We start from the raw sequence: 12,873 nt of genomic DNA, 5'->3' as shown, positions 1-12,873 counted from the left end.
ATTTTTGGTCGATATTTTAATTCCTTGAAGACATATATATTTCGCAAAGTAGCCTACATATGGAAAAAAACTACTGACCTTTCCTCTGATGTAAATTGCAATAAAGTGTTTGCTAGATAACGGCCCTACTGCCTAATATACAATGGGTTCTGTGTAGAGAACCACATTTTTATCCATGCTACATATTGTCTCTCCAAAAGTTTATGTAACACCACGAAATATTCGTCCTAGACCCCTTATTTGGTATGCCAAAATTCATATCTCGACATGTAGCGTCTCTGTAGGTCAAAATAATAACCCGCAAAATTTTAAACAAAGTTTGAGTTTATGATGAAGAAGAAGCTACAAACCAACGTGAAGATCATATAATACTTAACGGGTTAAATGGACTGAAACTTTTATGTGAAAGTGGTAAAAATTTCAATAACGTAGCGGTTCAACAACGGAAGTAGTAGTACTACATAAGTGAGTTTCATTACATTTTAGTTTTTGTGAACTAAATTTTCCTTTCCTGCTACAAAAATGTCTTTGTCATGCTAGATAACCTTTTGGTTTTGGTCATAAGTATTATACATTACATCTCTGATATTTGATCATTAAATTTTAACAATCATTGAAAAGAAGTTCCGTGGAGAACGATTGTCCAGGGATAGTGGTATAGGGTATCCCATGGTCGGCTCCGTCCGACTATAGACTTTTCTTACTTGTTTTCAATTTACATATGTATCCATAAACATTCCTTATTTTAGGGGTATACTGTATTCGGTCCGAATGAAGTTAATGATTTTTCTGTTCGTTTTTTATACCTTCTGATAACAGACTTGATAAGATACACGAATTGTCTGTGCAAATTAGTTTCAATGAAATATTTGGATTCATCCAAAGCATTCTTTGTTAGATACTAAAAAATATTCGAACGATTCGCAACGACGTCGACCGCTATTTTAATACGGCGGAACCAAAATCTGTACAGTTAATTTATTAAAGTAATTAGGTGTACATTTATTATCGAGAATTTGTTTTTAAAAAAGATATTAAACTAAATTAAATCAAAATGGATTGCATGGCACATATTGTGAAATATATCTTATATATTTTTAATTTAATATTTGTGGTAAGTGAAAGAAAATAAAAAAATAATGTATGTGCGTTGAAAACAAAAAAGAATATGGACATGACTGAAAGGACAATTCGAAGAAACATGTATCTGTAGGCATACTCTCTAACTTTTTACAACTATCCATATTGTTTATTTTTTTCTGTTTTTGTAAGATATCGATGGTTGTTAAAAGTTACAGAATGGATCTACTGAAGTTAGATAGAAAAAGGTATTTAACAATGCGAAAACGCACTTTACTCTTGCACTTAAAACAGGTGTTTTTGCGAATTTACGTCATTTATTTGACAGATATTTTGTGGAATTGACAAGTGACGCATGTTTTGTAAAACATATTAGATGGCAATTGTGCTAATGGAAATAAAATTCACATTCTGAGATTTCAGTATAACACTCAGAATATTGCACCCTACTCAATCCATATGTAAAGGATTTCCTAAATTGTGGTGTAATTATAATTAATTTATTTTATTAATTTTCTCGTTTAGAGTTAAGCTTAATGATCTGAAATTATTTGCAAGTGAAAAAGGAAAGCCATGGACTCGAACCCACATAGTCACCAAATTACGTTACCTGGTTTCATTGGTGGTAAAGCAAATCTTCGGACGTATCGACTATGTAATGGCTTCTCTGTCCTAGAACTTATCGTTTTTCAAATGCAAATGTGTTTTTATACATTAACGGATATTTTGGCCGTTGAAATGTATTTTCTTCACAACAACCGCTTTTTGCGATGCCTTTGAAGTTATGAGTTTTGGCTTTGAACGCTAACACGCCGTGACAACATTTTTTTTTTGATATGTTTTCAAGGACTTGGGTTCAAATCCCAGCCGCCCTAACAGGCAAAATTTCAAAAAATAAAAAATAGGCTGAGCCCGGCTGGGATTTGAACCCACATACATACATATATGTATATACATATGTATATCTTTATCATTGCAGGAACATTGGTATTAATTAGTTTTATCTATGAAGCAAAAATGGTAATTATCAGTTGTTATCATTGATGAATTTCCGTAGTATGTATGTATGTATGATGTATTTGTTAAGTGCAAATAACAACAACAGTATGCTCTACGTTTTATATTTTGTTGTGGTAGTAAAATGCCTCACAAGTACTGAGAATATCAGGAAACTTAGATTGACATATTACCCTTAAAGTTGCATACATTCATATCTTACATAGATGATATCCCTGAAAAATTTCTTATAATTGGAGGACTTCACAGATGACAATATACGAAATTATATTCTGTTAATTTGGAGCAGAAACAAATTTCAGACAATTTGTTAATGAGCTCATGAGTCATGCTTCTAAAGCTGAATCAACAATTTCCTATTTGTTTTATTTATTCAAATTTAAGATATGTAGTTCTTGATAGATCCAACTGCAATTCATAAGTTTGAACAGATTGTTCTTAATTTGGGGCATTGTTTTTATTCAGCAACTTTTTTCGTCAAGTGAACATTTTAGCATTTTTCTTTCTATAAAAAGTAAATTAAATTAATTATATTTTGAAATTTTGCCTGTTAGGGCGAAGATCATTTTTTTTAATGATTTTATTAATTTTCTCGTTTAGAGTTAAGCTTAATGATCTGAAATTATTTGCAAGTGAAAAAGGAAAGCCATGGACTCGAACCCACATAGTCACCAAATTACGTTACCTGGTTTCATTGGTGGTAAAGCAAATCTTCGGACGTATCGACTATGTAATGGCTTCTCTGTCCTAGAACTTATCGTTTTTCAAATGCAAATGTGTTTTTGTACATTAACGCGGATACTTGGCCACAGAAATGTATTCTTCATGACAAACGCTTTTTGCGCTGACTTTGAAGTTATGAGTTGGCTTTGAACGCTAACACGCCATGACAACATTTTTTGATATGTTTTTCAAGGACGTGGGTTCAAATCCCAGCCGGGCTCAGCCTGTTTTTTATTTTTTGAAATTTTGCCTTTTATGGCGAAGATCATTTTTTTAATGATTTTTGTTAATTTTCTCGTTTAGAGTTAAGCTTGATGATCTGAAATTATTTGCAAGTGAAAAAGGAAAGCCAAGGACTCGAACCCACATAGTCACCAAATTACGTTACCTGGTTTCATTGGTGGTAAAGCAAATCTTCGGACGTATCGACTATGTAATGGCTTCTCTGTCCTAGAACTTATCGTTTTTCAAATGCAAATGTGTTTTTATACATTAACGGATATTTTGGCCGTTGAAATGTATTTTCTTCACAACAACCGCTTTTTGCGATGCCTTTGAAGTTATGAGTTTTGGCTTTGAACGCTAACACGCCGTGACAACATTTTTTTTTGATATGTTTTCAAGGACGTGGGTTCAAATCCCAGCCGCCCTAACAGGCAAAATTTCAAAAAATAAAAAATAGGCTGAGCCCGGCTGGGATTTGAACCCACGTCCTTGAAAACATACCAAAACTCATAACTTCAAAGGCATCGCAAAAAGCGGTTGTTGTGAAGAAAATACATTTCAACGGCCAAAATATCCGTTAATGTATAAAAACACATTTGCATTTGAAAAACGATAAGTTCTAGGACAGAGAAGCCATTACATAGTCGATACGTCCGAAGATTTGCTTTACCACCAATGAAACCAGGTAACGTAATTTGGTGACTATGTGGGTTCGAGTCCTTGGCTTTCCTTTTTCACTTGCAAATAATTTCAGATCATCAAGCTTAACTCTAAACGAGAAAATTAACAAAAATCATTAAAAAAATGATCTTCGCCATAAAAGGCAAAATTTCAAAAAATAAAAAACAGGCTGAGCCCGGCTGGGATTTGAACCCACGTCCTTGAAAAACATATCAAAAAATGTTGTCATGGCGTGTTAGCGTTCAAAGCCAACTCATAACTTCAAAGTCAGCGCAAAAAGCGTTTGTCATGAAGAATACATTTCTGTGGCCAAGTATCCGCGTTAATGTACAAAAACACATTTGCATTTGAAAAACGATAAGTTCTAGGACAGAGAAGCCATTACATAGTCGATACGTCCGAAGATTTGCTTTACCACCAATGAAACCAGGTAACGTAATTTGGTGACTATGTGGGTTCGAGTCCATGGCTTTCCTTTTTCACTTGCAAATAATTTCAGATCATTAAGCTTAACTCTAAACGAGAAAATTAATAAAATCATTAAAAAAAATGATCTTCGCCCTAACAGGCAAAATTTCAAAATATAATTAATTTAATTTACTTTTTATAGAAAGAAAAATGCTAAAATGTTCACTTGACGAAAAAAGTTGCTGAATAAAAACAATGCCCCAAATTAAGAACAATCTGTTCAAACTTATGAATTGCAGTTGGATCTATCAAGAACTACATATCTTAAATTTGAATAAATAAAACAAATAGGAAATTGTTGATTCAGCTTTAGAAGCATGACTCATGAGCTCATTAACAAATTGTCTGAAATTTGTTTCTGCTCCAAATTAACAGAATATAATTTCGTATATTGTCATCTGTGAAGTCCTCCAATTATAAGAAATTTTTCAGGGATATCATCTATGTAAGATATGAATGTATGCAACTTTAAGGGTAATATGTCAATCTAAGTTTCCTGATATTCTCAGTACTTGTGAGGCATTTTACTACCACAACAAAATATAAAACGTAGAGCATACTGTTGTTGTTATTTGCACTTAACAAATACATCATACATACATACATACATACTACGGAAATTCATCAATGATAACAACTGATAATTACCATTTTTGCTTCATAGATAAAACTAATTAATACCAATGTTCCTGCAATGATAAAGATATACATATGTATATACATATATGTATGTATGTGTGTAGTTTACACTTGCAAATGATTACTCATCGAAATCTGATACTGCAAATGTTATCAGGGATCTATTTTTATACCAAATTGGAGATCATTCCATCATGTACGTATATACATTAACTAACAAAAAATTTTTTTTTGAAACTCCTATGCTTAAATTTTTCCTATTTGATCCATAAACCTTGTATATGAAATTTTATCGCGATCGGTAGAGTTGGGTTCACTGTCCTAATTCAAAAACGTATTAGTAACGTCATACAAACTAACGACCGGAAACCATTGGACTAGATAGTGAACTAGGTCGTTAAATATAGTTCAATTGGCACAACTCTAGCCATCGGTCAACGTTAACCCGTGCCACCATAGTAATCTGTATGGGGCCAAAGGTGCATTTTCACCAAAATTCCCTAAATTCCGCAATTATGGTCCAATCGATGAAAAAATTGTGGTGGATAAAAAAGGAATCCTACAAAAATTTGTGAAAATCGGATCGGATTTCGATACTAAGCAATAGTTCAAATTTTAAATAGGTCAGGAATGACAAACTCACACATGTCTTTGAATAACTTTCATCTTATTGGGCGGTCGAAGACGGTCATATAGTCGACGAATAGGTGGTATGTGTCGATCTGTTTTCCATTTGTCTTCTCGATGATTTGGCGTAGAGTGCGATGTGTAGGAGACTTATGCCTTTATAGTTGGCACAAAGCGAATTGTCTCCTTTCTTGTGCACGTGATATAGCAGATTGAGGATATTAGTATGTCGACACTGGTCTTGATTTGTTCTTCAATAGATTAATTGCTGTCATGACCTCACCGTCACACTGTCCGAAATATGGTGCGCTGAGTAAAAATTTGTCCGTTCACAACAGATGTTGAGAGTAAACTGCGTTTTATTTTTAATCGAGCGATTTTTTTGTATTTTATTTAAATAATGAAAAGTGACCCGATTTTTTCAATGATGTTTTCATAATACCTTTTTGAGGGTAATGGTATGCAATGGTATGCACACCCGCCTTGCACGTTGCAGGTCGTGGGTTCGATTCGCCGGCCAACGGTGGTAAAGTACCCCTCTGTAATGTTAGCGACATTTCCTGAGTATTTCAGCCATGTACAACTTCTCTACGACTGGTATCTTAACTAGGCGTTTACACCAGACAGTTTGTCTTCAAATACAACTCTGATTTACTAACACATACATACATTTGTCGTTTGTCTCCCAGCTGTCCATAATTTTTTCACAGACAGTAGGGAAGACAAATTTTTGACATTTTTGTAAAGATAAGTGAGAAAATAATTGAAATGTGTTGAAAACAAAAGAACATGAACAAAAACAAAATATGTGAATGGAAAACAAAAAAAAATCGACGATTTTCATAAGACACGCCGCACAATGGTGGACAAAAATCGAAAAATGTCTTGTCGACTTTTTTTATTATTTCATGGTTTTATTTTATAGAGAACATTTTAAATAGGACAATCGTGAAAGAATTTTATCGATATATGGTGTTACTATAAAGTTATAGCTCCTCAAACATTTTTCGTAGTTAGCTTTTATTAAAATTTATACCAAAAAGGACCATGTTCATGGAACTGCATTTAAACAAGTTATTAGAAATATTAAAACTTTTTAATTGGGAACTAAAGAGTGGCTAATAGCCTTCTTTTTTGTGAACAAAAAAGTTTACATAAAATGTTTATACATATGGTACTGTTATGTTGATTGAAGTAATAGCATGTTATACATTACTCACGAATTTCGCTTCTTTCATGGAGTGTATCTAAAAATTGCAGTTGGTACATTTGGTACATGAAACACACATCCCTTTTGAATGACAAACTCACACATGTCTTTGAATAACTTTCATCTTATTGGGCGGTCGAAGACGGTCATATAGTCGACGAATAGGTGGTATGTGTCGATCTGTTTTCCATTTGTCTTCTCGATGATTTGGCGTAGAGTGCGATGTGTAGGAGACTTATGCCTTTATAGTTGGCACAAAGCGAATTGTCTCCTTTCTTGTGCACGTGATATAGCAGATTGAGGATATTAGTATGTCGACACTGGTCTTGATTTGTTCTTCAATAGATTAATTGCTGTCATGACCTCACCGTCACACTGTCCGAAATATGGTGCGCTGAGTAAAAATTTGTCCGTTCACAACAGATGTTGAGAGTAAACTGCGTTTTATTTTTAATCGAGCGATTTTTTTGTATTTTATTTAAATAATGAAAAGTGACCCGATTTTTTCAATGATGTTTTCATAATACCTTTTTGAGGGTAATGGTATGCAATGGTATGCACACCCGCCTTGCACGTTGCAGGTCGTGGGTTCGATTCGCCGGCCAACGGTGGTAAAGTACCCCTCTGTAATGTTAGCGACATTTCCTGAGTATTTCAGCCATGTACAACTTCTCTACGACTGGTATCTTAACTAGGCGTTTACACCAGACAGTTTGTCTTCAAATACAACTCTGATTTACTAACACATACATACATTTGTCGTTTGTCTCCCAGCTGTCCATAATTTTTTCACAGACAGTAGGGAAGACAAATTTTTGACATTTTTGTAAAGATAAGTGAGAAAATAATTGAAATGTGTTGAAAACAAAAGAACATGAACAAAAACAAAATATGTGAATGGAAAACAAAAAAAAATCGACGATTTTCATAAGACACGCCGCACAATGGTGGACAAAAATCGAAAAATGTCTTGTCGACTTTTTTTATTATTTCATGGTTTTATTTTATAGAGAACATTTTAAATAGGACAATCGTGAAAGAATTTTATCGATATATGGTGTTACTATAAAGTTATAGCTCCTCAAACATTTTTCGTAGTTAGCTTTTATTAAAATTTATACCAAAAAGGACCATGTTCATGGAACTGCATTTAAACAAGTTATTAGAAATATTAAAACTTTTTAATTGGGAACTAAAGAGTGGCTAATAGCCTTCTTTTTTGTGAACAAAAAAGTTTACATAAAATGTTTATACATATGGTACTGTTATGTTGATTGAAGTAATAGCATGTTATACATTACTCACGAATTTCGCTTCTTTCATGGAGTGTATCTAAAAATTGCAGTTGGTACATTTGGTACATGAAACACACATCCCTTTTGAATAAAATTATGCAAAAATTACATCCGACAAAATCCAATTCTTTGACACACAATCACATTTGCATAAACAGTGTGAACAAAAAATGCAAGTTTCCTGATTTTGCCTCATTTTACCATTTTATTTGACTTAAAAAAGCTCGAATCTGAAATAATTTTGCCGATAGTTAATGCCACTATTTTGATAGGAGTGGGATATTGTATAATTCTATAATTTTAGACATAGAGTATATTACAACTTTTGAGTTGGGAAATAATAAAGAGTGACCATTGGCCTTAAAAATTTTACATTGTTATGATAACACTGTGCAACATTTTAAAGGTGATCTTGTGCAAACAATTCGAACTGAAGATTTTTTGAAAGTACAGACCCAAATGACCAGAAACCCTAGTTGGGTTTTGTTGTGTCTGATCCAGCTCGGATTTTATGACCCCATCTAAACATGGTTAAATATTAAGTTTTTAAAGAAATTCGGGGCTATATCTCTGAAACCAACCCGAATCTTCTTCTGACCTCTGAAACAAATTTGTAGATAAGGACAAGAATGAAATATTTGGAGAAATAATGAACTCAAAAAACTACATTTATTGCCTCAAATTTCAAAATATATGCAAAAATTCCACAATTTTTATATATTTCGCAACGTATCTCCAAAACCGTTAATTTTTTCTGAATATTATCTTTTGGAAAAATATTCCCTGAAATGTAATACACAACTCTTCAGAACATGCCTCTATGCCGTTGTTTTCAGTACATTTTTCAACGACGATTTAATAAAAATGTCAATAATGTAGTGAAATCCGAAATGCGAGAATAAACTGTTGGTGTGAACTGTGTTTGAAATACGTGTTGTAAAAGATATGATGGAAAATACCGCTGAAACAACATGAAGTAAGCATTTTAGAGTTTCAGAATGTTTTAAAGAATTGTTGAGAACTTTATTTGGAAGATTTTTGCAAACTGTTACTTGGTTCAACTCCCAATAGTTTAGCCGATACTGACCAGAATTTCAACAATTATGTAAAATTTTCTATATTTTATAGATTTTGATGCCCTAGATGGAGTTTTTCTTATGTGGTTTTTTCTAGAGATAAGTCCTACTAGTTTAGGGCTACAATATTGCTAAAGACAGCAAGGCCAAATTCCTATAGATAAAGACAAAACCCTACTACTAAAAGCAAAAGTTCCATTATATACAGGAACTTCATCCAAATCTGAAAAAAATTTTGTTTAAATCGGTAAAATTGAAGCAAAAGATCGCATATTAAATTCGAAGGCTATTAAATTAAAATTGACTGAGTTATAGCAACATCGGAGAATGATAAACCGATTTTTGTTAAAATCGATAAAACTGATCAACGGGCTATGAAAACATCGCATATTAAACTTGAAGGATATTCAATTAAAATTGACCGATTTCGTCCAAAATCGGGAAAAGATATATATGGGGGCGATATCCAAATCTAAATCTGATTTTTGTCAAAATCGGCAAAACTGATAAGAAAATATCAGATATTTAATTTGGAGGCTATTCTTTTAAAATTGTGCGAGTAATATCAATATCGGGGAAAGATATATATGGGGGCTATATCCAAATCTGAACCGATATGGACCAAAGTTGGTATTTTTCATTTCTATGCCTCATAAGTACTTGTATCATAATCTTAGGTCAACTCCTTCTATTTTTGTCCACGTTTACAAGGAAGCGGCACCACTGTGCGTCATTCGGACTCGGCGACAAACAGTAGGTCACATATCATTGAGCTAATATGAATCGGGGTGCAATCATTGATATGAGAGAAGTCTCCCTTGTGGAACAATTATAATTACCATAAATCCAACACCTAACCCATGTTTCGTTTCATCACAACTGTAATACAGTGCGTAATCGTTTGTGATATTTACGATTGTCCGATTCCATTGCACTAACTATAAGGCGATAATATCATTTCCTATCAAAAATAAGAACGCACATATCCCGGAGTTTAAGGACCTTCAAGTTTCAAATAAAATTTAACGGCTTGGATGATATGAGCCTGAAAAAATTATCACTTCTGACATCAAGGCCTCAAACCTCAAACGGGTATTAATGGAAGTTCCCAGGCAACACCACGGTCCACTTGAGACGAAAGAGGGACCAACATAAGTCCTGGGCTTTGATCGTTGTTTGGTATCTTCCACCTCCTCCGTCTAATAACTAGAACATTTCTAAAAATCGCCGATAATTAAAATAAGCTTGAATATCCAATTATCACTAACAGAATTTGTGTTCTTTGTGTAGATACCTCAATAAATTTGCGAAAAAAAAATTATTAAAAAATTTTACGTGTTTCCAAGCATTTTTTAGTAATAGCCCTTAAATTCACAAAAAAATATGCAGCAGAAACCATAATGAAAAATAAAATGAACCCTAAATCTTTGCCGGAATATTTTAAAATGTTTTATACTCACAGCGAAATCTAATAGCAAATTTCAGCTATTACCATTGGATAATGTGGCTCCAAACCTTTAAAATTCCCAAAATCCGGGGGTACCGTCATATGGGGCTGTATTAAAACGTGGACCTATACCGAAAATTCTTTGCAGAAATAACGAAAACAACGTACACAAATTTAAACATTTCGGTAGGATAATGCGGTTTATTTTCAAGCGAGAACCTGTACTGAAAAAATTCTGGGGAAAGTGCCGGGAGGTACTGTTTTATAAGGGCTATAGGAAAATGTGGATTTATACCGACAATTCTCCCGAGGAATGTTTTATACCCCAAGCACAGATTAAATACCATTTTGGTTAGATGACGTGGCTAAAACCTTAAAAATACCCAAAAGTCTGGAGGTATCTCCTATGGGGCTATAACATATACCTACAATTATCTATAGAAGTTTTCTATATCTTCAACGAAGACAAAATACCAAATTTAAGCTATTTCAGTAGGCGGCACTGTTCTATAAGGGCTATTCAAAACATTTTCAATACCAAATGTCCTAAAAGAAATAGTAAAAAATTAAGAAGCTCTATCTTAAATATTGAGAGTTGTATCTTGATTTCAAAAGACGAACGGACATAAACAACATAACATGTTATGCTGATCGAGAATATATACTTTATAGGTTCTCCGACGAATATTTCGAAATGTTACAAACGGAATGGCATAGTATTCATAAATATACCCCCCATCTCTTGGAGAAGGGTATTAAAATAATCAAATCAACCACAACCGGCAGCACCCAGTGGTCAAATTTTTATGGATATTTATTTAATTGAAGAAAAGATTTAAGTGTGACTTGTTCAAATAAGTATTAAACAATATTGAAATATATCTCTACTCATTCAAAAGTTATAGACTTTTGGCTAGTAATGTGATTGTGCATATCGGCTGTACGAGTCGGCTGTTACCAATTGATTAAATTTATTTATGTTAATTTATATGCTTTTCTCCTTTCTTCAGCTATGTGGAATATTACTGATCGTTCTTGGATCTATTATGGTCAATAATGTTGGCGGGTTTTCAGACTTTAGTGATGCAATAAATACTGACATCATCCCAATTCTTATAATAGTTTTGGGTTGCATTATCTTTGTGATTGCATTCTTCGGTTGCTGTGGGGCGATACGCGAAAGTGTCTGTTGCACATCCATTGTAAGTAGACCGCTCACTATTGAGGACGGTGTAAACTGAAAGTGAATATCTATAAATAAATATCCGTCTCTATTTTTCCAGTATGCAGTTTTCATGTTCATTGTATTCTGCCTGCAAATTGCCTTGGTGGTTTGGATGTTTGTCAAACGCACTGATTTCTTAAACTCTATGGATAAAGTGGTTACTACCGTTTGGAATGAAAACAATGAGACTAATGGTTATCCTATGGACGCTTTACAAATTACCGTAAGTTCTGGCATAATATTCTCACCTATTACATATCACTTTCTAACAGCCCACTTTACTTTTATTTCATTAGTTCCAATGTTGTGGACTTAACGGTTCTAACGACTACACTTCCAATGGTTTAACAGTTCCAAATTCATGCTGTGGTACAATGAATAATGCTTGTCCTGCCACTGTCTATGAATTTAAACCAGGCTGCCGTAAAGAATTTAGAGACTTCTGGTCAACTAACATCAACATAATTCGTTATGCTGGAATTGGTGTTGCAATTGTAGAACTTGTGGCACTCACATTTGCCTGCTGCCTAATGAGCAGTATACGCAAATCACGCCACAGTATGTAAATGCCAAAAAGCGGTGGCCATTAATTAAGTGTCCGGGAAATAAGTACTTATACATAGTTTCTATATGTAATTTGTCTTAAATATTAAGTTTTGTTATCTGATTTAAAATAAACTATACACCTATTTATAAAGATAATGGATAAGTACACTACAATACAAACATATAATATTTATGTTACAGAACTAAAAAGTATATATTTAAAATGTTTACCACTTTTGCACATTTACGTTCCCATACATAGGGTGTCAAAAAACCGGCTTTTTTCGGTTAACCAACATTTTCAATATTTTCAAAAACCGGGTTCAAAACGGGTAACCGGTTTAAACCGATTTTGTTAAATACCTACAAAATTGGTCATAATTAATAAATATTTGATTCGTTATTATATAATTACTAGCAAGTGCCCGCTACTTCGTTAGCGGAGAATTCCAGTAAAGTACGACAGTTTAAGGTTTTACCACATATTCTTTCTAAAAATCATACCTGTGGTTTTCAAATAGAACTACATAAATCGATTAATCTTTGTGTTAATTTTGCTTTATTGATGCCGCGTAGAAGTAGCTAGAAGTTATCAACGGTATTTTTAAAACTAT

General features: G+C 33.4%; 1 protein-coding gene across 1 annotated transcript; it reads left to right on the top strand.

The window, feature by feature from the left end:
- Positions 1-883: 883 nt before the first annotated feature.
- LOC141405429 (23 kDa integral membrane protein-like) lies at positions 884-12,433 on the top strand. Its single transcript, XM_073989728.1, has 4 exons — positions 884-1,114; positions 11,499-11,690; positions 11,772-11,936; positions 12,010-12,433. Exons 1-4 carry the CDS (start codon positions 1,055-1,057, stop codon positions 12,277-12,279), a joined length of 687 nt encoding a protein of 228 aa, XP_073845829.1. The 5' UTR covers positions 884-1,054; the 3' UTR covers positions 12,280-12,433.
- The last annotated feature ends 440 nt before the right edge of the window (positions 12,434-12,873 follow it).

The sequence above is a fragment of the Musca autumnalis genome, unplaced genomic scaffold, assembly GCF_047663935.1.
Source record: "Musca autumnalis isolate F117 unplaced genomic scaffold, ASM4766393v1 scaffold_5, whole genome shotgun sequence".
NCBI lineage: Eukaryota > Metazoa > Arthropoda > Insecta > Diptera > Muscidae > Musca > Musca autumnalis.
This window is presented reverse-complemented; position numbering and strand designations above follow the sequence as displayed.

Excerpts from the sequence above, each read along its gene's own strand:
- LOC141405429 (XM_073989728.1), top strand. The coding sequence starts at position 1,055 with ATGGATTGCATGGCACATATTGTGAAATATATCTTATATATTTTTAAT. Across the intron at positions 11,691-11,771 it reads GTGTCTGTTGCACATCCATT|TATGCAGTTTTCATGTTCAT; the intron begins GTAAGTAGACCG and ends CTATTTTTCCAG. Across the intron at positions 11,937-12,009 it reads TGGACGCTTTACAAATTACC|TTCCAATGTTGTGGACTTAA; the intron begins GTAAGTTCTGGC and ends TTATTTCATTAG.